We start from the raw sequence: 25,602 nt of genomic DNA, 5'->3' as shown, positions 1-25,602 counted from the left end.
TTTGTATTACAGTGAAACATCTCCTGAAATGCCAATAGCAACGCCTCAGGGTGCATTTTTGTGGTGACCAAGATAAATTCAATAAACAATCGTAATAATCAAGGGTCTGGAAACCAAGGCTTATGAGGAACAGTTGAGGGAGCTGGGTATGTTTAGCCTCGAAAAGAAGAGGATTCTGAGAGAAGATATGATAGCCATCTTCAAATATCCCAAGGGTTGTCATGTGGAAGATGGAGGAAGCTTATTTTCTCCTGTTCCGGATGGTAGGGCCTGAACCAATGGATTCAAGTTGCAAGAAATGAGATTTCAACTAAACATTGAGAAGAACTTTTTGGCAGTAAGAGCTGTTTGGCAGTGGAATGGACCCCTTCAGGAGGTTGTGGACTCTGTTCATTGGATGTTTTTAAGCAGATGATGGATGCTTTAGTCAAGATTCCTGCCTTGCAATTGGTTGGACTAGATGACCATGGAGTCCCTTCTAACTCTACAATTCTATGATTCTATGGAACTTTCCATTGGATGTATGTCCCTTGGGAGAGGCTGCTGTCCATCAGATCTCAACAGGTGAACCTAGGAAGCTGCCTTATACTGAGTGTTATCATTGGCCTATCTAGCCTAGTATTGTCTACACTTATTGGCAGCTGCATCCTAGGGTTTCAGACAATGAGTAGGTTGGTTACCACCCCGCAATTATAGTTTTAACTAAAAGTTAGGGATATGCATTACCCCTGCTGCAGAACTGAAAAACAAGGTATGTCCAGGACCAAAGAGACTCTTATGATTTGTGGGGCTATTTTGACATCTACCACTTTATAGTACATTAAATTCCATTAACTTTATGAGTTTCTGCTCCTGCATTAATGTCAGTGATACTTCTGCACTTGCTCACCCTCTATTCATCTCATGTTGAGAGGGAGAGAGAAATAGTTCCTCATTGCTAAAGAGCTTATTAGGAATGAGGGTGGGCCAACAACCATGAGATCCAGCTATTTATGTCCAGATAGGAAAAATTATTGCTGCCACAGAAATGTTCTCAGAACCATTCTGTGTTGGTTTAAAATGGAAGGACATAACCTCAAATACTAACACAACTAGACGGAACGTTAACCAAATCTGTTTTTAGCAACATGAACAACATTGATAAAAATGCAGGGCACCTCCGTAGCATCAAAGTGCCTCACATCTTCATAGATAAAACAGTGTTTACTTATGGCAAGTGTGAATGTAATAACATTAGTAGAAGCATTAGTCTTGGTAAATTCTGTGTTTAAAATGCATATAAATAAGGATTTGAATTTATTAATTTTGGTCCCAATACAAATCCCTCATTTTCATGTGATGGGCAGATAAATTGTGCCCATAGGAGTAGTTAAGTTCAAATTCCCTGCAGTGGTACATTATAGAACATAAATGTATCCCTTTTACTAAATGACATCTTCAGGACAAGGCCTACCATGAGTCAGAGTGAGGTGGTGTCCTTTGGCGAAGGTTAGTGTCAGGTTTCAGGGAATTCTATCCCTCCTACAGTGGAATGCCAAGAAGCAGATAAACAAGAAGAGTTCTTACCCAGTAGTTTATTCAGTATTCACAGAGAAATACAAAGGAATGCGGTCTCTCTTAGATAACAGCACACCAGGTAAAGTTCCACCCCCTCAGCCCAGTGCTGGATTTACATATAAGCTAAACAAGCTATAGTTTAGGGCCCCACTCTCTTGGGGGCCCCAAAAAAAATTAAAGGGGGGAAAACTGTATGTATACTTCCAAAATATAAGATAAAAAACAAATAAAATGAAGAAGTGTGCATGCACACAAAAGCTTATGCCTAAAACTACTCAGTTGGTCTCCATGGTGCTACATTATAATTTTAAAATTCTTTTGGAAGGATTCTTTTAAAGTCTTTCTTAGATCATATGACTTTTTTGAAGACTTGATTCTTTTAAGGGAGTTTTAAGATTTTGGAAGAAGTGTCTTTTTAACTATCTTTTTAAAGAATTTATAAAATTTATTTTGACTAAGGCTGACCAACATGGCTACCTACTTGAATCTAGTAAGATGGCTTTAGATACCTATTAGGTCCACAAATTACCATAAAGCATATATTCAACACAAAAAACAGCAACAATTTGTTGCTGACAAAGGACAGCTGGACATATAAAGGGCCCCATTACCTTCAGTAGCTTAGGGCCTCATCAAACCTAAATCTGGCCCTGCCTCAGTCCCTCCTATTCTACATCACCCCTGTGTTGGATGATCTGTGCTTTCTGCCTCTGAGCTTTCTGTTCTACCTCTCTCAATGCATACCAGGTCCTGGTAGAGGGGGGGGGGTCAGGAACGCTTTCTAGAGACACTGAGTCTGTTGTCTGTCTCTCCCCGGTGCTTCTTCTTCTTCCTGCTGCTCTCTCAATATTTCCCAGCTTCCCTCTTCTGCAGCTTCTGAACCATGACCTTCTGCAAACCACTGTTCTAAATCTATACTGTCCTCCTCTTCTCAGGAAGGTGCAGGAAGGGGAGGGGGCAGTCCCCACCATTCCTCCCCAGTCCAGCCCCTGACAGTCAGGGAGCAAAGATTAGATGTTGTCCTGTCCTGTGCCCCTCAGTGAGCTAACCTATTGCCTTCAGGTGCAGTAGAAGGTTCTGTCCTGGCAGCAGGGTTGAAGCAAGATTTAACTGCCTGACCAGCATGTGGAATTTAGTAGACTTTGCTGAAAGGCATATTCAAGTGTTGCTGGTCTTGTTCCTACTTGTAAAATGTAAATAGTGGTCTCCATAGATCAGGGCTGGAGAACCTATGAGCTTCCAGATGTTGTTGGACTCCAAGGCTTATTAACCACAGCAAGCATGGTCGGTGGTCAGAAATAATGGAATATCAGGAGAGCCTCAGGTTTCTCATCCTTGTCACATGGGAATGGCATATAAACTGTATAGTACTTTGCATACTGAGGGTTTAATAAAGACAATTAAGCTTCCATATAGAGGTTTACTACTACAGATAGGCTTGGAAGAGATGATCCTTGGGGTCCCTTCCGACTCTACAATTCTATGGTTCTGTGAAATGGAAAACAGCCCTGAGTGCTCACTGGAAGAACAGATCGTGAAGCTGAGGCTCCAATACTTTGGCCTCCTCATGAGAAGAGAAGACTCCCTGGAAAAGACCCTGATGTTGGGAAAGATGGAGGGCACAAGGAGAAGGGGACGACAGAGGACGAGATAGTTGGACAGTGTTCTCGAAGCTACCAGCATGAGTTTGACCAAACTGCGGGAGGCAGTGGAAGACAGGAGTGCCTGGCGTGCTCTGGTCCATGGGGTCATGAAGAGTCAGGCATGACTAAATGACTAAACAACAACATGAAATGGGTGATTTAGATATCACAAATGGGTTGTTGGCTTTTAGAAGCTTCAGGATTTCCTGTGGAATGGGTAAATCTGGGTTAAATGAAATGCAGGGTGGCGTTTCGTTGCCAGTGTTGTTGCGTGAGAGAGGAACAAGCATGAGCAGCACTGATCCCACCATAAACACCCATCTGGAAACTCTTTGCAAGACGCGATGTGATGCGCATTCTCAGAGAAGGGAATTTCCATTCATTAGTCGTCATTTGCAGAAAGTGGCCCTTACAGGAATTCCTGTGAATTTTGCATGACATCTTTAAAAATGATTTAGATGTTGGGAACTCATAGAAAAAGAAGCTGAATGGAAGTGAATGGAAAGTGTATGTTCGAATCCTTTTCTTATGTTGTGCATACTGCTGCCACGAGCTGTTCTAACAGTGAATGATGCAAAAGGAACTAAATACAAGAGATGGCATGTTTATCTACCGTGTTTGTTTTGAAGGAGAACAAACTCTGTTTCCCCTCTCTTTTCTCAATAATGATTCAACGTTTTACCTTTCCTTCCCACATCCTTTTCCTGTTTTTACCCATTCAATCCTTTTTCCCCCTCTCCGCCTGCCCTGATTGTGCTGGTTTTGGATGGAATCCAGGCTGGGTTTCTCTGCAAAGCTCCAGATGTTTGCAATAATGTATGACTGAAGTGAATGCCAGTGGTAAAAGGATACTTTTTCACAGGAAATAGTTTGCATCTGACACCAACCAATTTCTCTTTGGGGAGAAAAAGAAGACGTTTGCTAGCTGACAGTTATGCAGTAAACAAAAACAAACCAGTGGCAAGATGTTTAGGAGATGTTTCTGTCAATTAAGGTCCTTTTAAAATTAATGCACACACATACACAATCCACTGAGAAATTCTCCTACGTGGGCTCCATTGTAATAAAAGGGAACCTTGCACAGCCGCCACTCATTTTAATGCAGCTTGTGTAGATTTTTTTCCATGAATTTGTTCAAAGGCCCACCTAATTCATCATCCTGTTTCCTATAGCAGTGAACCAGCTGCCCTCAGGAAGTCCACAAACAGGAAATAAAGGCAATAGCCCTTTCCTAGTTGCCTCCATCCCAAGAACCGTGATCGTGCCTCTGAACATAAAAGTTGCAGTTAGTCATCATTGCTATAAAAAAAAAAAAAATGGTTTCATTTATCTCTTCCTGCTCCCAAGTTACATGCAGTATAGCCTGTGGGTACCTCCAGATTTCATCCTTATTTGCTTGCACATTGGGGAGGCTAGATTCTGTCCACTCTTTATTGAACATTCATTCTAATTTGTTTGTGGCAAGTTTATATGACAATGAGCATTCATCCGGATTTGCTTGTGGGGGGGCTATACACTTTCCTATCAATCGACCTTCAGTCTCATCCTTTTTAATGCATTTTCTCATCCCTTTCTGAGCTGCAAAAAGTCCAAGTTTTGTAAAATGGAATTTGTGTTGGTTGGGTCACTTTAATCAACTTTAAGTGTGCAAACCTACATTTTCAGCACGCAACTTCCAGGTAAGTGTGCAAAAGGTTGCAGGATACATGTACACCCCCCCCCACAAATATCTCCTTTGTCAATATCTAAGTACAATAAACAAGTACAATAAAGTTCCAATAAATAAGTGCAAGGCTGTCCCAATACATTTTGGTGCCAAAGGTGGAATAGCAAATTCTTGCCCCTCCCTGCTCCCATTGCATACTACCAAAGGGCTGGCCAAGTTATTTAGCAAGTGAGGCACAAAATCCCTCATGAATCTGTCACCAAAACCAAGAATTTAAAAATAATAAATTTAAAAGTAACAAGTTTGCTGATAAATCAAGTGCCAGAGGTGGCTTCCTCACACCACCTAATGGTCATCTCTGAATAAGAGGATTTGGATGGGGCATAAATAGGTACCTGTTCTGTCAACACAAAGCAGGATATTTTGCCAAATTTCCAAGCAGATGTTTCAGTGTATATTTTATGATAGAGTATTAAGATTTTAAAAGCTGGGAAATAACAGAGTTAATCTATTCATGGTCCTTCAGGCTCCAACATAAGCTATTTAAAACCTGACACTTTTAGAAACTCAGGGATATTTATGTTTTACTAATATATTAGGCTGATGCTCTGTGTCGAGTTGTCAAGACTTCCTGTCAATGAACTGTTGATAAGGCATTCTTCTGGGCTTGTCTTTGGATGCTTATAATTCTTTAAGGCTACCACGATGAAACACTTATTTTTATATCTTGCGGGCTCTTATGGTTTAGATCACAGCGCCACCCCCTCCCTACAGAAAATCACATAAGCATATGAAGAACAACAATAGTGAAATATCATACAATTTTTGCTGCCTAATGCCTGGGAAAACAAAAATGTCTTTACCTTGTGGTGAAATTATGCCAAAGTGCCAAACAGGCATCCTTGGGGCATGCATTCAATTAAAAAAGGGCTATTCTGCCATTGCCACCCTCTGGTACCCCCCCTGGACGTGGGTGGCACTGTGATCTAAACCACTGAGCCTCTTGGGCATGCCAGTCAGAAGGTCGGCGGTTTGAATCCCCGCGACGGGGTGAGCTCCCTTTGCTCTGTCCCAGCTCCTGCCAACCTAGCAGCTCAAAGGCATGCCAGTGCAAGTAGATAAATAGGTACCGCTACTGCAGGAAGGTAAACAGTGTTTCTGTGCACTCTGGCTTCCATCACAGTGTCCCGTTGCACCAGAAGCGGTTTAGTCATGCTGGCCATGTGACCCGGAAAGCTGTCTGTGGATCTCGGCCTGAAAGTGAGATGAGCGCCACAACCCCATGGTCGCCTTTGACTGGACCTAACTGTCCAGGGATCCTTTACCTTTTTTTTTTTACCTACTCCCCCTGTATTTTGTGGTTTTACCTTTGTCCTAAGGTGAAGCTGTGTCCTTTTCAAATAGCATTTGGAAAAGGAAACCCATTTGCTGCTATTAGTAAAAAATAAATAAAAAATATTTCCCACTTTTCCCCATGTAGGTCTCAAAGAAGCCTTTTTAAAACAAAAATTACCCTCCTTCATTTTAAATAATGTAAGATCCATTTTGGTTCAGTGTACTTACCTAATGGTGCTAAATAACTCAAAAATATAAGAATCATCCATTGGCAAGTTTTATACAGTCCATTCAAGATCTTTCTTCTGTTTCAAATTGTGGAATTTTATTGATTTTTTTATTGTAAATTTTTACTGCATAAAAAACTCTACCTTCTGCCAGGATGAGTGGGTCTTTCAGCAGAGATTCAAGAAATAGCTAGAAAAGTGTGGTAAAATAAGTAAATGGCTGCTTCCACTCCTTATATGAAAATTTATACTAATAATTCTAATACAATCAGGGCTTATTTTCAGTTGGAACTCGCCAGAACTCAGTTCTGGCACCTCTGAAGTGGGTGCCATTGCCATTATAAGAGAACAAGGGAGGCATTCATGTTGAGTTCCAGCACCTCTTTTTCGAGAGAAATAGCACTGAATACAATATATAATGATTAATTGTGAAGTCCTGTGCACTGCTCCAAAGCATTTTAAAAATAATTATTTTATTTTAAAATCACCCACATAGAAAACAGGGAGTTTGGGTTGCTTACGCACATGCAGGTTTCAGAAAAAGTTTCTGGCAGCGACATGATTCATTAGCATTGCTGCAAGATGCAGTATTGATTCTTGCTTTGTAAAAGTGACAACTAAGAAGCTACTGAAACAAACACTTCATCAGCTGGGTTGCTTTACCAGTGTCTCAAACATCCAATTACTGATCAGCAGTACCTTTGCTTAGCTTAGCTCCTGTAAGCTAATGAGATCACAGCTGTTAATGGTATGTTGTGTACAAGATATACTTAATGAGTGTTCATTAAACAGATTTTTGGGGTGAGCTTTTTGATACTTTTAGGAACCCAATAATGAAATTGCTGGAAAAGGCCTATCTAGTCCAGTATCGTCTTCACTTGTGATTCAAATCCAATGGCATTCAGAGACATGCTGCCTCTGACACACAGCCAGAACACAGCCCTCATAGCTAGTAGCCGTTTACTTATCCGCCATGAATTTCCCTAATCCTCTTTTAAAGCCATATAAGTTTAAAGCTGCCGCTACAACTTGTGGGGGCAAATCGCAAAGTTAAACTTTGTGCTGTGGTACTTTCTGTTGCCTGTTCTGACCCTTCTGTCGCCTTCTGCAAGACAATCTGCAGGAAGGCAGTTTGGATCATGGCCGTTTTGTCCTTTAAAGATATTTTGAGCGCATCAGAAAAAATGTCAACGAATCAACCAATATTTTTCAATAGCTGTTTTGTGTTCAAACTGCTACTTGAAATTTCAACATGGAATTATAGATTGCCTCAGAAATATGCACAGCTGTCTTTGTATGTGTGTGTATACCAGCTCTCTAATGAGGGGAGTCATCTAATGAACTGTATTAGTCAGTAGGAGAATTGTACCCAATTATTCATTCTTTCTTGGGAAAGAGCCATACTGAAGCAGCAACAAAATGCTATACATATCTATTCAGAAGTAAGCTCTATTGAGTTCAGTAGGACTTACTTCTAACTAAGTGCAAAGGATTGAAGTCTTTGTGGGATTTACTTCTGATTTAGGGTTGCCATACGTCTGGATTTTCAATGATGGAATCAGTGTCTGAGGGGGATTTCGGGGCAACTCAATGCAGTCAGAACGACTATAGTTGTTTAAAGATGACCGCGAATACAGTGTAGCAAATTTACTCACTCTCACTGAGAACCAAAATTATGCAATTGTAACCTTTTTTGAAAAATATACGATCCCCAGCAGACATGTGGAAGAGTCTTTTACAGTCAATTTTACTACAAATCAATACAAGCCACTGCTCTCCAAAACGCCTCTTTGGATTGTGCAAGAATTTGGCAATAAGTGTTTAATGTTGATAATATTTTAGTAATTTGCTCTTTGCATCAGGTAAGGTGCAGGTTACTGAGCCGCCTTGTCTAAACAGAACTATTCTGTTAGGAACATAGGAAGCTTTTTCGGTATTCTCAGCATTGAAAAGTAGTGACTCTTCTGTGCGTCTTCAGAAATTGAGAGGGGATGGTAGTGGTGGGAGCTTCGGTGATGTGACAGCATTGGACAGAAGGACCTTTTGCATACAAGTGATTTGTTCTACCACTGAGCTAAGACTCTTCTCCAGGATTTTGTGATGAAGCTGAATACAATCATTTATAATGTAATTCTCTGACAACTGCACACACATCTTGTTATGTTTGGAGAAAAGGTTGAACCCCACAGAGGATTCTACCTTAATAAATGATCCCACCTTCCATTTCCTTGAATCTCTGAAGTCCTGCTACTTTTAAGATAGAAGCAAACTTCCCCATTGCATTTTCTTATCTTTCTATAACAGCTGTTTCATTTCATTTATCCAGGTCCTATTTCCTTTTGGTATTTTTCCAGTTTCCTGGAAGCTGTTACCCTGTTCTCCACTTGTATCCCTCCTCTTTGAACACACAGATTCCCAGTTTCCCTTCTGTAGTTCTCATCAGAGCACTTCAGATGTTCCTCACAGTTTTTCGGTGGCATCTCATTTGCCATTCCTTCGTTATATAGCACCAATTTTTATATTATCCATTTTTAACATTGACCAACTTTTTTTATCTCTCCCCCACTTACAGTTCACATATAGCAGTGGTTCCCAACCTTTTTTTGGCCATGCCCCACCTAAGCATCTCTAAAATCCTGATGCCCACCCGCCGTAACATATAATTCTTATTATTCAAAAAGTGAACCCCTATTCACGTGGAGGAAGCCTAAAAGGCCATTAACTGTTAATAACTCATTCTCGAATTGCCCCCCTTAAAAATCAAATTGCCTCCCTGTGGGGCAGGTGCCCCACTTGGGAACCTCCGACATATAGGAATTAACATCACAGGGGCTTTCACTTGGCTACTATCAAGACTAGAGTTACTATTTTGATGCCTCCACAGCAGCCTATAATTCCTTATGAATTCCACCAAAAAGGCTCCTTATAGGAATCCAAAATGTCATTTGAAACCCACAGAATGTGACTGGCTAGCCTTCAAGGCTGGGTCCATGGCAGGGGGGCCAACTTAAATAAAATATTGGGGTGGGGGGCAGGTAAGCCCCACCCTGCATAATCGATCACACAAACCATTTGAATGGCAATGCCCATCAACTGGGGTGGTGGTGGTGCCCCTCAAATATTTTTTTGGGGGGTGAAGACCCCTCAGAGTTGGCTCCTATGGTCCATAGGCATAGCCAGGATTTATGTTGTGTGGCAGGGCAGGACAACCCACCTGTCATCATCCTCTTCCTGGCTTTGTCTAGCAGATTCAGTATGAAACGTCTCAAGAACAGCTGAATTACCCTGAGCGCTCAGAAAAAAATCTGTCAAAATCTTTCTACAACTTCTGCTTTTAGTTAAGAATGCTTATTTATTTACTCGATTTTGTGGGAGGGGGCAACTTGTCCCCCTGCCCACGCCTGGGTCTTCATTATCTCGCCCTTTTCCTGAATTTCTTTGCAAATCATGGGTCTAGGCAGGATTTATTTTGGGAAGGGGGCAGGCTTTATGTTGGGGGGGGGATGCAGAACCGAGGTACCTGGGACACAATTGGGTTAGTTAAGTATTTTTATTTATTTGCTTGATGGGAGGCAGCTGCAACCCCCCCCCCCCGTTACGCCCTTGCTGCAAGTGTTCCAGTACTGCAGTTGCTTCCGTCCTTTCCCCTTTTCTAAGGGATCTAATAATAATAATAATAATAATAATAATAATAATAATAATAATAGCCAGTGGGATCCCCCGCAGAGCTGTTGCCTCGCGATCCCGGCACTGACACCGAGAGAAGTTTTAGAGGCAGTTCTTCCCGCGATCTGGCCGCCCCTCCGGGGGAAACGGAGAAGCGTGGCGCCAAATTTGGGCGACGAGTCCAACATTTCCCCTCTCCGCCTTCTTCCCCCTTTCCCCGCCGCCAGAGAAACGCGGGAAGGGAGCCTGCGATCTCCGCCCCGCACCGATCCACTCGAAAGATGCTCTCAGCCAATGGATCTAAGCGGGGAGCGCGCGCAACGAGCAAGCGAGACCGGAGCGATCCCCCCCCCCCCAAAAAAAAACAAACCAAAACACGCGGGCGGGAAGCAGCGGGTCTTGCGCAGGGACGATCGCCGCCCCCTTCCTCCTCCGCCTCCCTTGGCTCCTTACGCACTTACACCTCTCCCCGCGTCGCCAGAGGAAATGAACAGTCTCCCGAGGCCTCTCCAGAGTGACTCTGGGCGAAACCATCCCGTCGCAAGGGGGCGGGTGGGTTCTAGAGCCGACACACACGCGCGCGCGCGCAAGGCCCCCACCGTTTCCCCTCAGAGGCGGGAGGCAGTTTGAGAAAGAGTCGGGGTTTTTTTTTGTCCCCCCCCCCGCCCCACGCGCTCCGTGCAACATCCCGTCCAGCGCCGCTCGCTCGCCGTCGAGAGGATTAGGCGGGATTTGTGGGCTGAAGGCATGTGGCGAGGGCTCTGAGGGGGGTGGGAAAAAAGCCCGGCGGGGTTGTTGTTTTCCCCTTCTTCCCCGCCCGCCTCCTGGGCGAGCGGAGCGCCCTGCATGTCTGTGTCGCTCGGCGAGGGAGGGAAGCAGGCAGCAGGCAGGCGCAGGCGCAGCGCCCGCCCGTCCGCTCGCCTGCCTGCAGCCCGGGCTCCCTCGTTCACTAGTGCAGTTGCCGGGGCGTTGATGGCAGCGGCGGAGCGCGCCCGGAGCACGACGGCAACGCCGCCGTCGCCTTGGGCCCCCGAGCCCAACATGGGCAGCCGGCACGGAGGCAGCAGCAGCAGCGGCGGCCGCAGCGGCAGCTCCGGGGCCCCTCAGCGGCGGGACGGCGACGGGCGCCGTGGCCCCTCGAGGGCCAGCCAGCTCTCCTGACCTGCCTGCCTGCCGCGCTCTCCCCCTCCTCCCCCGGCGCTCCCCGCCGAAGAATGTCCGCCAAGTCCAAGGGGACCACCTCCTCCTCCGCCACCTCGTCGTCCGTGTCGTCTCCGGCCGAAGGGCTGCCGGCAGCCTCCAAAGCCAAGGTGAAGGAGCAGATCAAGATCATCGTGGACGATTTGGAATTAGTCCTGGGGGACCTGAAGGACGTGGCTAAGGAGCTGAAGGAGGTGAGAGGGAAAGAGTGGGGGAGAAGGGAAAAAAAAAGAGAGAGAGAATAAACACCCCCCCTCCGATCCGATCTGTGTGCCTGCGGGACCGAAGGCGCCAGAGGATCGGGCAGAGTCCGGCCCCTTTCCCCCACCCCAGGCGGGACCGGCCCAACTCTTGGGCAACTGTGACAGGCGGCCGGAAGAGCCGCCGTCTCCTAAGCCGGCGTGGACCGGACTGCGCCAGACTTGTTACACTTTCGAGTCTTGCCTGGCCACCACGAGCGATCAACTAGTGGCTCCCTCTTTGGGAGCGACGGGGTGGGGGGTGGGGGTGGGTTTGGGGATGGAGAAGCCCAGCCAGTCGCTTCCTATCCGCGGGGCTCGGGGTGCCGGATCGCCTTGCGCCAAGAAAGCTACCTTTCCTTGATCTTACTAACCCTCCGTGGGGGTGTGGGGGTGTGTGATCGAGACGGGGCGGCGCGCAGGCTTTGGGGTTGCCCACCTCTTTGGGATGACTTATGAACAGCCGAGAGGACTCCCCAAAGCCATCCCCGGGCGCGGATGGGAGTAGCTTGGGACGTGGGGGGGGGGGAGAGGAAGAGGCTGCGATGCTTTGCCCGGCACCACCCACCCACCCCATTCCGCCCACTCCAGAGTTTGGTTTGTAAGTGGCGGGGAGGAGGGGGCAGGAGGAGGAGTTGTGCCTCTCCATCTTTCCGCGTAAAGGGCTGTGTGGGCATTTCTCCCCTCCCTCCCTCTCTCTCCTGCTTCCCCTCCCCACCCCAGATCTTGGGCTCCAGATTTAGCGTTTAGTCATTGCATTAACTAAGGAGATGCTTCCTTCCCTGACAGCAGCGACGCCGCTTCACGCCTTTGGTTCCCCTCCCCTCTTTTTTCCCGAGGGTGGTTATTTCTGTGCTTTCTTCTACCGGCTGTTATTTTTAGGAGGTTGGGGCGACGTCGCCGCTTGGAGCTTGTCAAAGTAAAGTTCCTGCGTAGAGCAAAAGGGGAGATTCCTTGCAGGGAGAGAAGGGGGCAGGGAAAGCTGGCAGTCTAGGCCTGGGAGGGATTCTGCTAGGTTTTGGATATTCCTGCTTCCTTCCCAGATCCCACGGCCTCGACACAGATGGTGTTTTCTGTGCAGGAATTGACTGTGGTGATCCTCAACGCCTTAATGCCAACCCCTAAGGATCCGCAATCCTTACATGCAGGCACAAGGCAGAACTCGTCTGTTTAGTCTGATGACTCCATCAACACTGCGAACTAAATACATTTGTATTTGCTTTTTCATTGCAAACATAGTTTCATCGGCATCATTTCCCCAAACTTCATCTAGTAGAATGGTTGGATGTGATCTTTGTAGAATTTGAAGGTGGTGGGTGCTTTTCTTTCTAAAATGGACTTTTATAAGACTTGGACCTTTTGTTTTCCTACTGATGGTTACAGGTTGTGACAGATGATGGTGTTTTTAGTTCAGTGGAATCAGAAGAAATCTCCATGTACTTATATATTTTTTATCAACAACTGTCAAAATTCAGCAGGCTGCATCCCCTCGTCTTCATCAGAGAAATATGTACAGGGTGAGCTGGGATCTTGGTAGCTCCGAGAGAAAGGTTGTGGAGAGCAGCAGGCTGTTAGTTCCTATTCATCTTGTTTGATGCTATAAACTTGGAGTTCAGCATCCTGAAGCTGGTAACTGAGTTGGTCAGATCTGAATTACATGAGTGAATTAAAAAATGAGTTGCTGGTACAACTTGAGAATTATTAGGCAGAGGCTATAACCCGTATTAGTAAGTCGGTCCCAGTTATTGGGATTTCCTTCTTAGTAAACATATATAGGATTGGACTCTCAAGGTATCAAGGGTGGAGAATGGACCAGTTTTGCAAACACCAAGAGACACTTCCCACATTTGGAAATATAATTGCCAGAAATGTCTGGATTTGCCTTTTCAGGCCTGAAACACAGAGCCAGTGCACAAAATATCTATTTGTCTCATATAGTTTAGGAACCAATGTAATATTTCCTTAGCCAGTGGCAAATGTCAGCTCCTATAGCTTAATTTGCAGGCAGAATGCAATTACTGTGTTGGATGCTCTGAAGTAGCAAAACATTGCAATTCAAATAACACAACTTATCTGTCCATTTTGGAGATTCCTCAGATCTTTATTAGTTTGTGTGTGTGTGTGTGTGGCACAACTGGTGGACAGATGGTGGGATTAGAAGCTGAAATTCAAGTCTGAAGCATGTGTGCGTTGCTTTGTAATCCTGTACATTACATTATACAAGACCCTCTCTCTCCTGCCCCCGTTTCCTAATTTCATAGAGGTTTAACAAGATTTTTCCCCCCTAAGGGAAACAAATTGTTCAGAAACAAATTTTCATTTCCTGGAGAAAGCTGTATGAAGGATCAGAAATATTCTCCCCCCCCCTACCAACTCCACTTTCTCTACATTTCTCCTTGCAGATATGCCAATAGCTTGTTATCTTAATGTGCATATTCTGTCTTCCAAGTATTTGTGGGTGTTTGGTATTTTTATGTGAACATGTAACACACACAGATATACAATCTGTGGCATTGGAGCCTCATATACCCCCTCCAACCTCATTTTATATCTTCCGAAGCTGCCCTTTCTTTCATTCTGTCCCATCAGAATTCCTTTCTTCCTTATTGCTCATTTCCTTCTTATTTTTCCTTGCCTTTGAGCATGGTTCCCTCCCCCTCTCCTCCTCCAGAATGACTGAACAGACTAGTGTTTTGTTTGAGAAATATACATTGATATAGATTGAGCTGCATTAGTTTGTTGATCAGAACTGGATGACTAGGCAGTCCACAAATGAATTGTATAAATAAATAAGCAAATAATACTAACAAAAGCACTCTGAACATTGAATGGAAAGTAACTGCATCCCATGCAGTGGGACTTCCTTCTAAGCAGACCTGAACAGAATTGGGAATTCTAATCTGAGGTAGCCATGGTGAAAATCAAAGAAGGCCAATATTTTTTCTGGGTTAGTTAATCCAGAACACTTTTGTCTGAGGCTCCATTTACCACTTGAGTTTGGCTCCACCCCTTTATGGCATGCAGACCTTGACATATTTTCCCTGATGGAATGTGGCCCTTGACAGGCAAAAAAACGATTGCCCTCCCCTTGGCTTACAGTAACAATATTCTCTTTAAATTTCAAGGAGTCCGTGGCTTTTACAATAGTTCATAGTATTTTAGGATCCAGAAAGAGTGCCTTATTTTCTCAGACTTTGTTCTGTTTCTGGAAGTGGAACTCTTAGGTTTAGGTAAGCAGATTTGTTTAATATCATCGGCTGCGTCTCTGAGAAGAACAACAACAATGAACAACAATTTGTGGCCTTTGCTGCTCGCTGCCAAGAGTAATTGTTTATGGCTGCAATAGTTTCATGGAAGAAGTGAAGCTACAGCGCCTGTTAGGAAAGGCTTGTAATGACAACTTTATGCACCTAAAGCAGCATGTTTTCCTTTTTTTTTAAATGCTAGTTACTGTTGGAAGATAAAGAACACTGTTCATTAGTTCACAGCTCATGTCTTGTCTTATGTTTTCTTTGAAATCCTGAAGTGCCTGACTAATTTTTCCTTTTTTTAAAAAAAACCCTCTTGCTGCACAAGCAAGACAGCAACAGAAGTGTGGTCTTAACTTTCAGATTTTGCATTTACATGTTATATTTTATTTACAGTCCACTTTCCTCCATGGAAGTCAGGGACACAGTGTCTGTACATTGTCCAGGTGACCTGCCATCTCGGCAACAAACCCAGATTAGTTTAGCTTCAGTAAGATTGTAGCATAACTGTGCCTGCAGGCCCCAAAAGCTGGCTTTGGAAGTGAAAAAACACATCTTTCACTCTTTTTAAAAATAGGCTGCCCTTCTGTTTTGTTCAAGAGGTTGAGTTGGATCCAGGGAGTCTTCTCCCAATGAAGGAAGTACCTTTGGAACCACCCACTGGAAATCAAGATTCTGTGGTTGTGGGTAATCAACCAAGTCGTACACTGAAATTAATTAAAAGCTCAGTTAGTCTTGTCCATTCACTTCAGTGGATCTGAATAAATACTGTTCAGTTCAGGCATAGAACATCATCAGGGCATTTTGGTTCTCTCTGTAATGATAGCATCTCTGCCTAACACAGTTGAGAGGAATCAGGATCAACCCATTCAGGGCCATAGTTCATAGAGAAGAGGTCCCTACCTTACTGAGAGTTTGAGACCCATTGGATACCTGTACCTGGTTTAGCTGGCCAGTTGAAGTTGTTCTCAAGGTGTGGCCACGGTCACATGCTGAAAGCTTCTAGGAGCCGTAGGTGAGAGCTGAGTGCAGGATGGAGACCAAAGATGGACAAACTACTCCAGAAGGAGCACAACATGCCCTCCACCAGAGGTACTACCCCTCCTCTAACACCCCTAACATCCCTGGTTGTGGTACCACTTAGCATAGCAGTGTAGGAACAGTTATGACAGAGTCATCTTCAGGCAAAGTAACACCAGAAATTTAGACATCTGGTTGGAAGAGAGCTGTGTGTGCTGCCTGGTTCTGCAACATAGGAGTGATGTTGGCTGCCCTTGGAGGGAGTCTTCTGAATCTGAAGAGCCCAGCAAAGCCATGACAGATGAAATGGAGACTCCTTTAATACAGTTTGCCATGTAAACTTGACAGTGGGGTTGGAGCCTGGCATGATGGTGGCCAATTAAGAAATGACATACATTAAGACCATTTGCACATTAAAATATTGATGTGCGCATTCTGTATATAGCTTAACTCCATTATACTCATTTATTGATTTATTATATGTTCCTATGAATGTAATGGACTTAATTCCTTGTCTTTAGGATTCTAGCTTAATGGCACTTGGCTTCTGAATCCAAACCTAAATCAACAAGAGAATGTTTAGGGGTTGTTGTTTTTTTAAGCATATTGAGTCACCATAATTCAGGCATGTAGCTTGTTTTGTTTTTCTGTTGACATGCATTGCAGCTGGACAGATGTTCATCTTTACCTTCAAAATAATTCCTTCTGCTTTTCCCTCCTAAAAATGTGTTAGCTGTACTTTTAAAGTGGAAACATGTCTGGTTCCACTGAACAATTTTGAAAATGGTACCTACCTACCCATGAATACATACAGGAAGTATGGTTTCCTTTTTGCTTTTCCACGTGGTAAATAAGTGAACCGACACCCTTTTAAAAAGGTCATTTGGTTTTGACGGCACATTGCATATTCATGGTAGAGGATAAGGAGGGATCATAGAATTATAGAATCATAGAACTGTAGCATTGGAAGAGACCCGGAGGGTCATTCTGTTCAACCCCCTGCTATGCAGGAATCTCAACTAAAGCATCCATGACAGATGGCCATTCAACCTCTGCTTAAAAACCTCCAAGGAAGGAAAGTCTGCTACCTTCCACAGCAACCCTGAACATAGATTAATCGCTAGGAAAAGGGGATCTGAAGACCTTGGGATGCAAATGCTACAATTGTACTGCCAGGAAGCATTCCACAAGAACAAGGAAGGGATTTACTGGGACCCAGGACGTGAGCAGATAATTAGAAAGGCAGACAGCCATTTCAACCGATCATTTTATTAGAAATGTAAGAAACTGTCTTATACTAAGTCAGACTGTTAGTTCTTCTAATTATTGTCAGCTCTGACTAACAGTGGCTCTTCGGTGTTTTAAGTCCTTCCCTGCCCTACCTGAAGATGCCAGGAACTGATCTAGAGACATTTCTGCATGCAAGGCATGTGCTCTGCCACTGAACGTTATCTGCGCTATAGACAAGAGGGGTGTACAGGCCAGGGGAGCAGCAGAACGTTTAGTCCCCAAGTTACAGAAAGATGTTCACAATTTACAGCAGAGCTTTCCAAACTGTGTGTCATGAAATGTTAGTGTGTCGGTTGCAGTATGTAGGTTTGTCGCTCCTCTCACTCCTCCTGGGGCTGGAAAGGGGTGTGTGTCTAAAATGATGCATGTCTAAAAAGTGTGTCACCAACATGAAAGGTTTGGAAAGTTCTGATTTGCAGGAGAACCATGGCACAATTTAAACATAGTTGCACAAAAAGGAATCTTGATACTGTAACTTACTATTGCATGTATAAAGTGTTGCTTCCAACTACATTCTGACTGTTACTAAGACTTTCATAAACCTAATTGAACTCAATCCATTGACTTCTAAGTTGCAGTGTAAACCACTGATGAGAAACCTGTGGCTCTCCAGATGGTGTTGAACCTCATTTTCCATCAGCCCCCAGCAGTATGGAGAGTGATTAGGAATGACGAGACTTGTGGCAACATCTGGTGGGCCATAGGTAACCCATATCTCTTGAATGCCAATAGGATAATCTGAGTTGGGATATGGTGTAGCAGTTTGAGAAAGGTGTAAATCTCAAACAGGTAGATGCCAATGCTTTGGGAAGTACTTGTCTTTGAAGGTTTCCTCCTAGAAAGGCCATGTATCCCTCACAGAGAATACTTCTGAGAAACAAGGCCTATTGAGGAGGATGAGTCTTAACTGTGGTGTCTAAGAGGAACTGGACATAGAGGAAAGGGTTAAATTTCCTTCATGAGCACAAATAACCTCATGTATGAGATAAGTCAACAGGCGCAAGGTCAGCCAAGCCAGTTGCTATGGCAATGGCCCAGTGCCATAGTTGGAAGCACTGATTGCTCACTCCCCACCCGCTCAACTGTACTGGACTGCAACACAGCACTCCTCGATAAGCAGGGAATGGGAATTCCACCATGTGACCTGCTTTCCTGCAGACTTCAGTCTACAACTGAGGATGCCAATTAAACCACATAAATCCCAGATTAAAAATTATTGTAAAAAAATAAAAAACCCCACTGTTGTGAAAGAAGACATTTTGTGAGAATCTACTGCAAGAAAAAGGAAAAATATATATAAGATCTTAGGATCTTAACCCTTAAGTCTCTGTTCCCTATTGAGACTAACCTTAAATATTGAACTAAATTCCACTATTTACCCTCTTCCGCTTCATCCCATACCTCTGTTTCCTCTCTCCGTGTTCAACTTTACACGGCAAGCTCCCTGTAATAACACTCAGTGTTTTGTTCTTGTGCTTTAAATTCTATGTGCAAGGTATTAAGTACATAATAATAGTTAATAGGATCTGTGTATATCTTCAAATATGAGCTAAATCAGTGACAAAGATAAAGAGTATTATGTAACTTCATCAGAATGGAACAGTAGGAAGTTTCCATTCTGAGTTATAACTTTAGCTTTTTCAGAATTCATTGTGAATTTGCTTGACCTATTCTATAATATGCTGTTTAGGTTTTTTTCACTTTGAAACATAATTCTATCTGTCACTTGTCAGTTTCCAACCCATTTCAAAAATACTTGATGGTGAAAACTAGGCTGGGCTGCATGAAGAAGTATTGGACTGATTATGCTTTCTCTATTAGGCATTTAATCTCTAAAGAGATCTGGAGTTTGTCCGTGCTAAATCTCCTAGAAATCTAGGTTCTCCATTAGAGGAATTAAATATAGAACGTTGTGTAAGTTCAGTTCAAAGCTCAACCATCAAAGTGTTCTGTTGGTGAAGTCTCCGGTAACGTCAGTATTGTGCTTTCTTGAAACATTTGATCTCTGTCCCATGCTGTCTGAATTGCCAAGAGCAGCGGCTTTCAAAGGTTGTGATGGGCTTCCCTACGTCGGCACTTCCAACTGAAAATAGTTTAGAGATTTTCTAAATCAGTGTCATAGTGCAGCAGCCCCATGCTGTGTAAACCTCTTAGAATCGTAGAATTATAGAGTTGGAAGGGACTGCGAGGGTCACCTAGTCCAACCTCCTGCAATGCAGGAATGTTTGCCCAATGTGGGGCTCAAACCCTTGACCCTGAGATCTCATGCTCTACTGAGTGAGCTATCCCAGCTTCTGTTGGCTTGTGGCCTGGCCGGGGCCACCTGGAGGTTCCACTACTGCAGGGGTTGGTAAGATTTACCTTGCCTGGGGCGGTTCACTCCAGTGGAGATCCCTCTGTGGGCTGGATACACGATGTGTGTGAGTGAGTGTGCTTGCGATTTCCGGCATCTGCGGAAGCGAGTCCCTGCACCATGCTGGTATAGCACAGCGTCCAGGGACTTGCCGAGCGGATGGCTCGGTTCAGGGGCAGCTTGTGAGCTGGTTAAATGACCCCTGTGGGCCGCTTGTGGCCCATGGGCCTTAGGTTGCCGACCCCTGCACTAGTGTGACTCTGTCTCAAGCCCAGTGGCAGCTCTGTTGTCCTGTCACTAAGTGTTTTGCATATGGGTTGCACTGCCCAAGCCTTGGCCCGTTCATAGAAAATGAAATTTCTTATCAAATGAGTGGATAAGCCCTGGCCTACGAGCCTGATTCATCCAGCTTTGGCATGCGTGGCTGTTTTATTTTTCAGCCATGCCTACTTGCCCACACCTAATGTCATGCCTCCAGCTGTCAAAAGTTGGTTTGTGTGGGGTGGGAGGAGCTATGGATCTAGTCCATCAGGCAGATCCACTTCCCCATCACTGCCTTAGCTTGCAGACCTTCACATTGCCATGGTTTGGGTCTTAGAAAGGTCACTAGAAAAGTCACTGGCCATGGAACAATTCTGTACTTCTAGTTCCTGAGAAGAGGGACACGGGTGGTTTAAACCACTGAGCCTCTTGGGCTTGCCAATCAGAAGGTTGGCGGTTTGAATCCCTGCGATGGGGTGAGCTCCCTTTTCTCGGTCCCAGCTCCTGCCAACCTAGCAGTTCGAAAGCACGCCAGTGCAAGTAGATAAATAGGTACTACCCCAACAGGAATGTAAACAGCGTTTCCGTGTGCTGCTCTGGTTTCAGTGTTCCATTGCACCAGAAGCGGCTTAGTCATGCTGGCCACGTGACCTGCAAAAACTGTTTGCGGACAAACGCCAGCTCCCTTGGCCTATAAAGCGAGATGAGCGCCACAACCCCAGAGTTATCTAACTCTCAGGGGTCCTTTACCTTTACCTTTTTTAGTTCCAGAGAACAGGGAAAATCTGTCCTGTTTCACCAATAAACACCCAAGGTCTGTTAGGGAAAGGTGGTGTTAGGGCTCATTTTGTGTATCCAGTTAAGATACATTCTCAACCTCCAAGGTTCAGAACAAGGTTAGATGGTTTTGGTGCTTGGCAAAAATGCACAATTTCCCCATGCACATTTTTGCTACTTGTGCAGACTGAATATGTGCTTCAGATACTTTAGAAATATGAGCTTGTGGAAAGGACTGAATGAATTAAACAAAATAAAGTGAAATCATATTACAGACTTGTGTTTAGTCTACTGACATCGCCATTTTCCAGGCTTTCTTCTTTCCATACAGAATTTGCTGAGAGTGTCATGCGTATTTCGGTTTTTCCATTTGATTTTCTTGCATTGCATCACATCACATGGCAAATACTTCTGTGGATATCAAACCTCATCAGCCTGAACAAATTCTTGAAAGTTATTTGGGAAATATTTGCATAGCTTGTAATAAGCAAATGAATGAGATTTAGCTTTTTATCAAAAGGGAGCAGACATGCTAGCTGTTGCCAATAATTTACAGAGATTGATCCAAAATAGAGGATATCTAGACTGTATGGTATTGCAAGAAAAATAATGGCTACTGTGCATAATTATTTTGGCTTCATGCAAGCATTGCCTACGCTTGCAATTTGTTCAGTTGACTGGCTGCCATTAAACCTGTGGTTTCTGTGCATCACTGAATTTTCCATTTCCGCCTCAAACTTGCTATATTTTGATTGATTTAGTGAATATTTTTCTATGTCTTTAAGCTACTGGCTCTTCCACTTCAATAGCGACTTAAAATGGGAAATGCCGACATTGACTGAGAGACAGGAACAGGTTGTATCTCACATGAAAAATAAAACAAATCAGTATATGTTGTTCTGGTGTGGGTTCTTCCAATGTCCAATACTTTTTGTATGGACCAAATAAAATACATTTAAATGGGTCAAAACCTTGTACCCAGATAAATAATGAAAAAATAGGTGGGGGATAGGAAAGTCTGGGATTGGAAAGCAATGAGAGGAAATGGTGGTCATTTCTCAGCAGCTGTAGTTCCTGCTAGTTGTGATCACTAGCTGAAGGGTGGCGCCCTTCAGGGGAAGATAACATGGTTGGTTAGAGCATGGTGCTGACAACGCCAAGGTTGCAGGTTCAATCCCCATATGGGACAGCTGCATATTCCTGCATTGCAGGGGGTTGGACTAGATGAGCTTTGGTGTCCCTTCCAGCTCTATAATCCTATTATTCTAATGATCTTTTAAAGATAGGATGTGTTCATACTAGCACCCAATAGGGTGATTTCACCCATGGGGCTGAAATCACAGTGCTTGGCACTGGGAAATGATACATGAGGTCTTAGGATGGGATAATATGAATAGAGATGTTGATGACGCATTTTCTGGCTCAGAAAAGATGTCACAAGAGTGGATAGTGCTCACCTCCATCAGGGGTTGCCAGCATAGCACCCATAGGCTCTTGTGTGCCTGCCAGTGCCTCCTATGGTACCTATAAAAGGTCTCAGTCAATATTCCATCAAAAATCCACAATGCATGAGAGACTGTTCGGTCTTCCTGCTCAATTCCTGTTTGCATTCCCGCTCCTACATTGAAAGCACCCACAAAACCTGCCAACCTTTTATCAGATGCCAGGATTGTACATTTTGTTTTACAATGCCCTCCACGACAGCTGTTTGGTGACTGGTGCCCACTGTACTCTTTAAAAAGAATCCAAATTTGCCCACTGTTTCAGAAAGGTTGGCAATAATTGCCCTAAATTCTTCACATTTAAATCTGAGCTGCCGAAGAATTCCATTTCCCCCCAAGCCCACTTCCCTCCTGGTTTTCCTGGCTCCTGCAACTCTGGCAACAGCAAGCACCCTTTCCTGGTATGTGATGTGCTGTCATGCATTGCACCAGATTTTTTTTTCTCAGGAGCTAGGAACATCCCCATTAGTAATTTGAAAAACTACCTCTCCAGTGTCCTCTTGTAGCCAGTGTGGTGGACATAGCAGTGCATCAGGCACTGGAGAAAGGGGGAGATCTGCTGCCACTATTAAAGCCAGTAGCCACAAAAACAAAACAAAACATGTGGGTTAGGGGTTTGTGAGGGTAGGGGGCAGGAAGGGACCTGGGGGCTCCAAATCGTGTAGTACAGTTCAAACCACTTGAATATGACAGGGGCTGCACCAGGGTTAGAAATTCAGATATGTAAGCTGGGTGGCAAATGGCTCCTTAAACCAGGGTTACAATTGCCAAAACGGAATGGCTAATTGCAGTTTTTTTGCCAGGCGGCTCAAAAGTCGCATTGGTTCCTGGAATCCATTCTGATTGTGCAGATAAAATATAACAGTATTCGTTAAGGGATGCGGGTGGCACTGTGGGTTAAACCACAGAGCCTAGGGCTTGCTGATCAGAAGGTTGGTGGTTCGAATCCCCACGATGGGGTGAGCTCCCGTTGCTCAGTCCCTGCTCCTGCCAACCTAGCAGTTCGAAAGCATGTCAAAGTGCAAGTAGATAAATAGGTACCACTCCGGTGGGAAGGTAAACGGCGTTTCCGTGCGCTGCTCTGGTTCGCCAGAAGCGGCTTAGTCATGCTGGCCACATGACCCGGAAACTGTACGCCGGCTCCCTTGGCCAATAAAGCAAGATGAGCGCCGCAACCCCAGAGTCGGCCACGACTGGACCTAATGGTCAGGGGTCCCTTTACCTTTACAGGTTGTGTTGCTAGTGTGTGAAAACAGTCAAGATCCAAGGATCCCCCGGCATGCACCTCCAGATGGTAGAGATGCCAGGTGCCATCCTGGCATCTTCACTTGGTTGCAAGTGGCCAATAGCTAGGTGCAAAATGTGCCTGGTGAATTTTGAATGCTGCACTGATTCAGAGTCAATCTTACTTGAGCCATGTGTGGGGTAACTGCAATATGAAGAGCAAGTAGAGTTAATATATTTTTTAAAAAAATCTTCCCCTGGTTACATTATGGAAGAGTTGGACTAGCGATTATCTGGGCATTGTAAAATAGATATTGCCTTGGCCTGCAAGTTGATGTTCTGCTATACTTGCTGTGATGCATGCCATCAAGTGACCCAGCATTGCCTGTGATTTACCTTTGGAGTTGCACGGTTTCTGGTGGAGATGACATTCTACGCAAAACAGTTGTTTATTGTGGAAGAGGAGATGGGTCAGAATGCAAGAGCACACATTTATATCACTATGGCTGCTCATAGCATAATCAAAGATCTTGCAGTATACTCTTGTTCTTACTGTGTATCATCTACAGTTAGTAACAGGTCATAAGTCTGTCATAATATGTGCCTTTCCCCCAGGTATTTTATGGAAGAAAGATTTTGTGGAACAAATGTATTGGCAAGCTGGATGCAACCTGCAGACCATACGTTGCTTACCTTTAATGTACAGATATCCATTCTTCAAGTTCAGGAAGTAGTAGTTACACTGAATCATCCTGATTCTTCACTGATGTAGGCTTTCTGGACAAGTTTGAATTGGAAAATTGGGATTTTTTTCCCCCTGATGCCCCAGAGAGTGATCTAATTTAATGTGTTTATTTTACATGTGTTTAGTAGACAAAATAAAAAACTTTGAAATTGCCAAGCTTTTCATCCTACATCACTTCTGATCTTGTAGCAGTGTATGTAAACCCAGAGTAGAACCGAGATGCATCAAATTTACACCTAATCCAGAGATTGATTTAGATTTAGTCTGCACTTTATACTTGGTATTGTGTAGTTTTTAAGTGCACCGTTAACCTTGAGATGTTTGGTTGAAAGGCAGGAATAAATAATACAATGTTCAGGAGACGTGTGATCCCACAACTTCTTTCTTACACACTTCCATTCTTTAATCCAATACTCTGTGGTTTTAAGAAGTAACTTTTGTCACTGCATTCTTAGCAGCCATTTTTATTTCTTTATAGCTCATTTGGAACTGTCTCCAGTTGAAACTGATTGAGGCAAGGTGCAGAAATGCAGATTATAACAGGCACATTTTGTGCCTTTCAAGTAGATCCAGTGATGATTGGTAGTTAACTCCAATGAGGATTGTGTTTGCCATTAGCCTAGCTGTTTAAAACCCAATAGTGAATTTTGTATGTGTGTAAAGATGTTGCTAATGATTACATTTATGCACAGCCCAAGGAAGCTTATTTTTATATTCCAAGATCTATCAATTACATGCAAAGTTTCATGATGGACTCTTGATTCCTTGTGACCTTTGTCTGAAGGACATCTCATTCTTATATGTGGTGATGTTAAAATTACCTTTCTTTTCTGCATTCCTCTACTGCTTATTAAGACGTCATTTTCTTCCTGTTCCATCAGCTAATAATATTTTTGACAGACACATGAAGAGCAAATACTTCCTGGGTTTTGAGACCCACACATCTCATCTTGTGAAATATCTTCCGACCTCTCTTTGGACGCTTAGGGACAGCTTCATTATATGTGGGAGCATGCTAAGAGGGCAGTAGCATGAAATTCTTCCAGGTGTGCAGCAATATTAACATAAAACAGAGATCACGAACAGTCTCTGACCTCCCCATTCATATTTATGATGATCATAAGCACATGTGTTGCTAAAGTGAAGCTGAGCGAAATTGTTTTGCCCCTTCTGTGCTTCAGTCTTCAAGGGCTTTTAGTTCCACTATCATGCTATTTTGAAAGGAAAGGAAAGGACCAGAGTATATGTTTGGTGCAGCCCGTGAGCATCATGTAACCTGACTGAATGGTGCATGCTGTCACGTTCGTGTTAGCTGTTTTGTTTTCTAAACATTTGTGTCAGTTGCAGTCAAGCCTTTTGTGCAACTCTAGAGCACCTCCAAGTGTAGTATGTTGTTCAACTGTGAGCTAATTAGAGCATATATAAATTCTGGTTTTCAAACAAAGTAATACTGCAGTGGCAAGACATCCTTCTGAGCTGAAATGTGCTGTGTTCATGCAGCCTGGCAGCCTCCAGCAGCGAACCAACATAAACAGTAGCAAAGCATAGGTATGACAGTATTCCCACCCGTAGAATACTGCTTACGTTATAAACCTTACCAGCGAATCATGTGCTCTCACAGTTGCCAGGGTTGGAGGGAATTAGAGATC

General features: G+C 44.0%; 1 protein-coding gene across 4 annotated transcripts in view; it reads left to right on the top strand.

The window, feature by feature from the left end:
- PRR16 (proline rich 16) overlaps positions 1 to 25,602 on the top strand; it is a 253,717-nt gene that overhangs the window by 119,691 nt on the left and 108,424 nt on the right. The window contains exon 1 of one of the 4 annotated variants that reach the window (XM_083702435.1): positions 10,688 to 11,488. The exons of 2 other annotated variants lie outside the window; for them this stretch is intronic. In XM_083702435.1, the coding sequence (XP_083558561.1) occupies positions 11,309 to 11,488 (180 nt within the window). In that variant the 5' untranslated portion in view covers positions 10,688 to 11,308. Of the gene's footprint in view, positions 1 to 10,687; positions 11,489 to 25,602 lie in introns of those variants that run through there. One more of the 4 variants, XM_083702436.1, reaches the window with a different exon arrangement.

The sequence above is a fragment of the Podarcis gaigeae genome, assembly GCF_964106915.1.
Source record: "Podarcis gaigeae genome assembly, chromosome: 11".
Lineage (NCBI taxonomy): Eukaryota > Metazoa > Chordata > Lepidosauria > Squamata > Lacertidae > Podarcis > Podarcis gaigeae.
The sequence above is the reverse complement of the archived record's forward strand: the minus strand, read 5'-3'. Positions and strand labels throughout refer to the sequence as shown.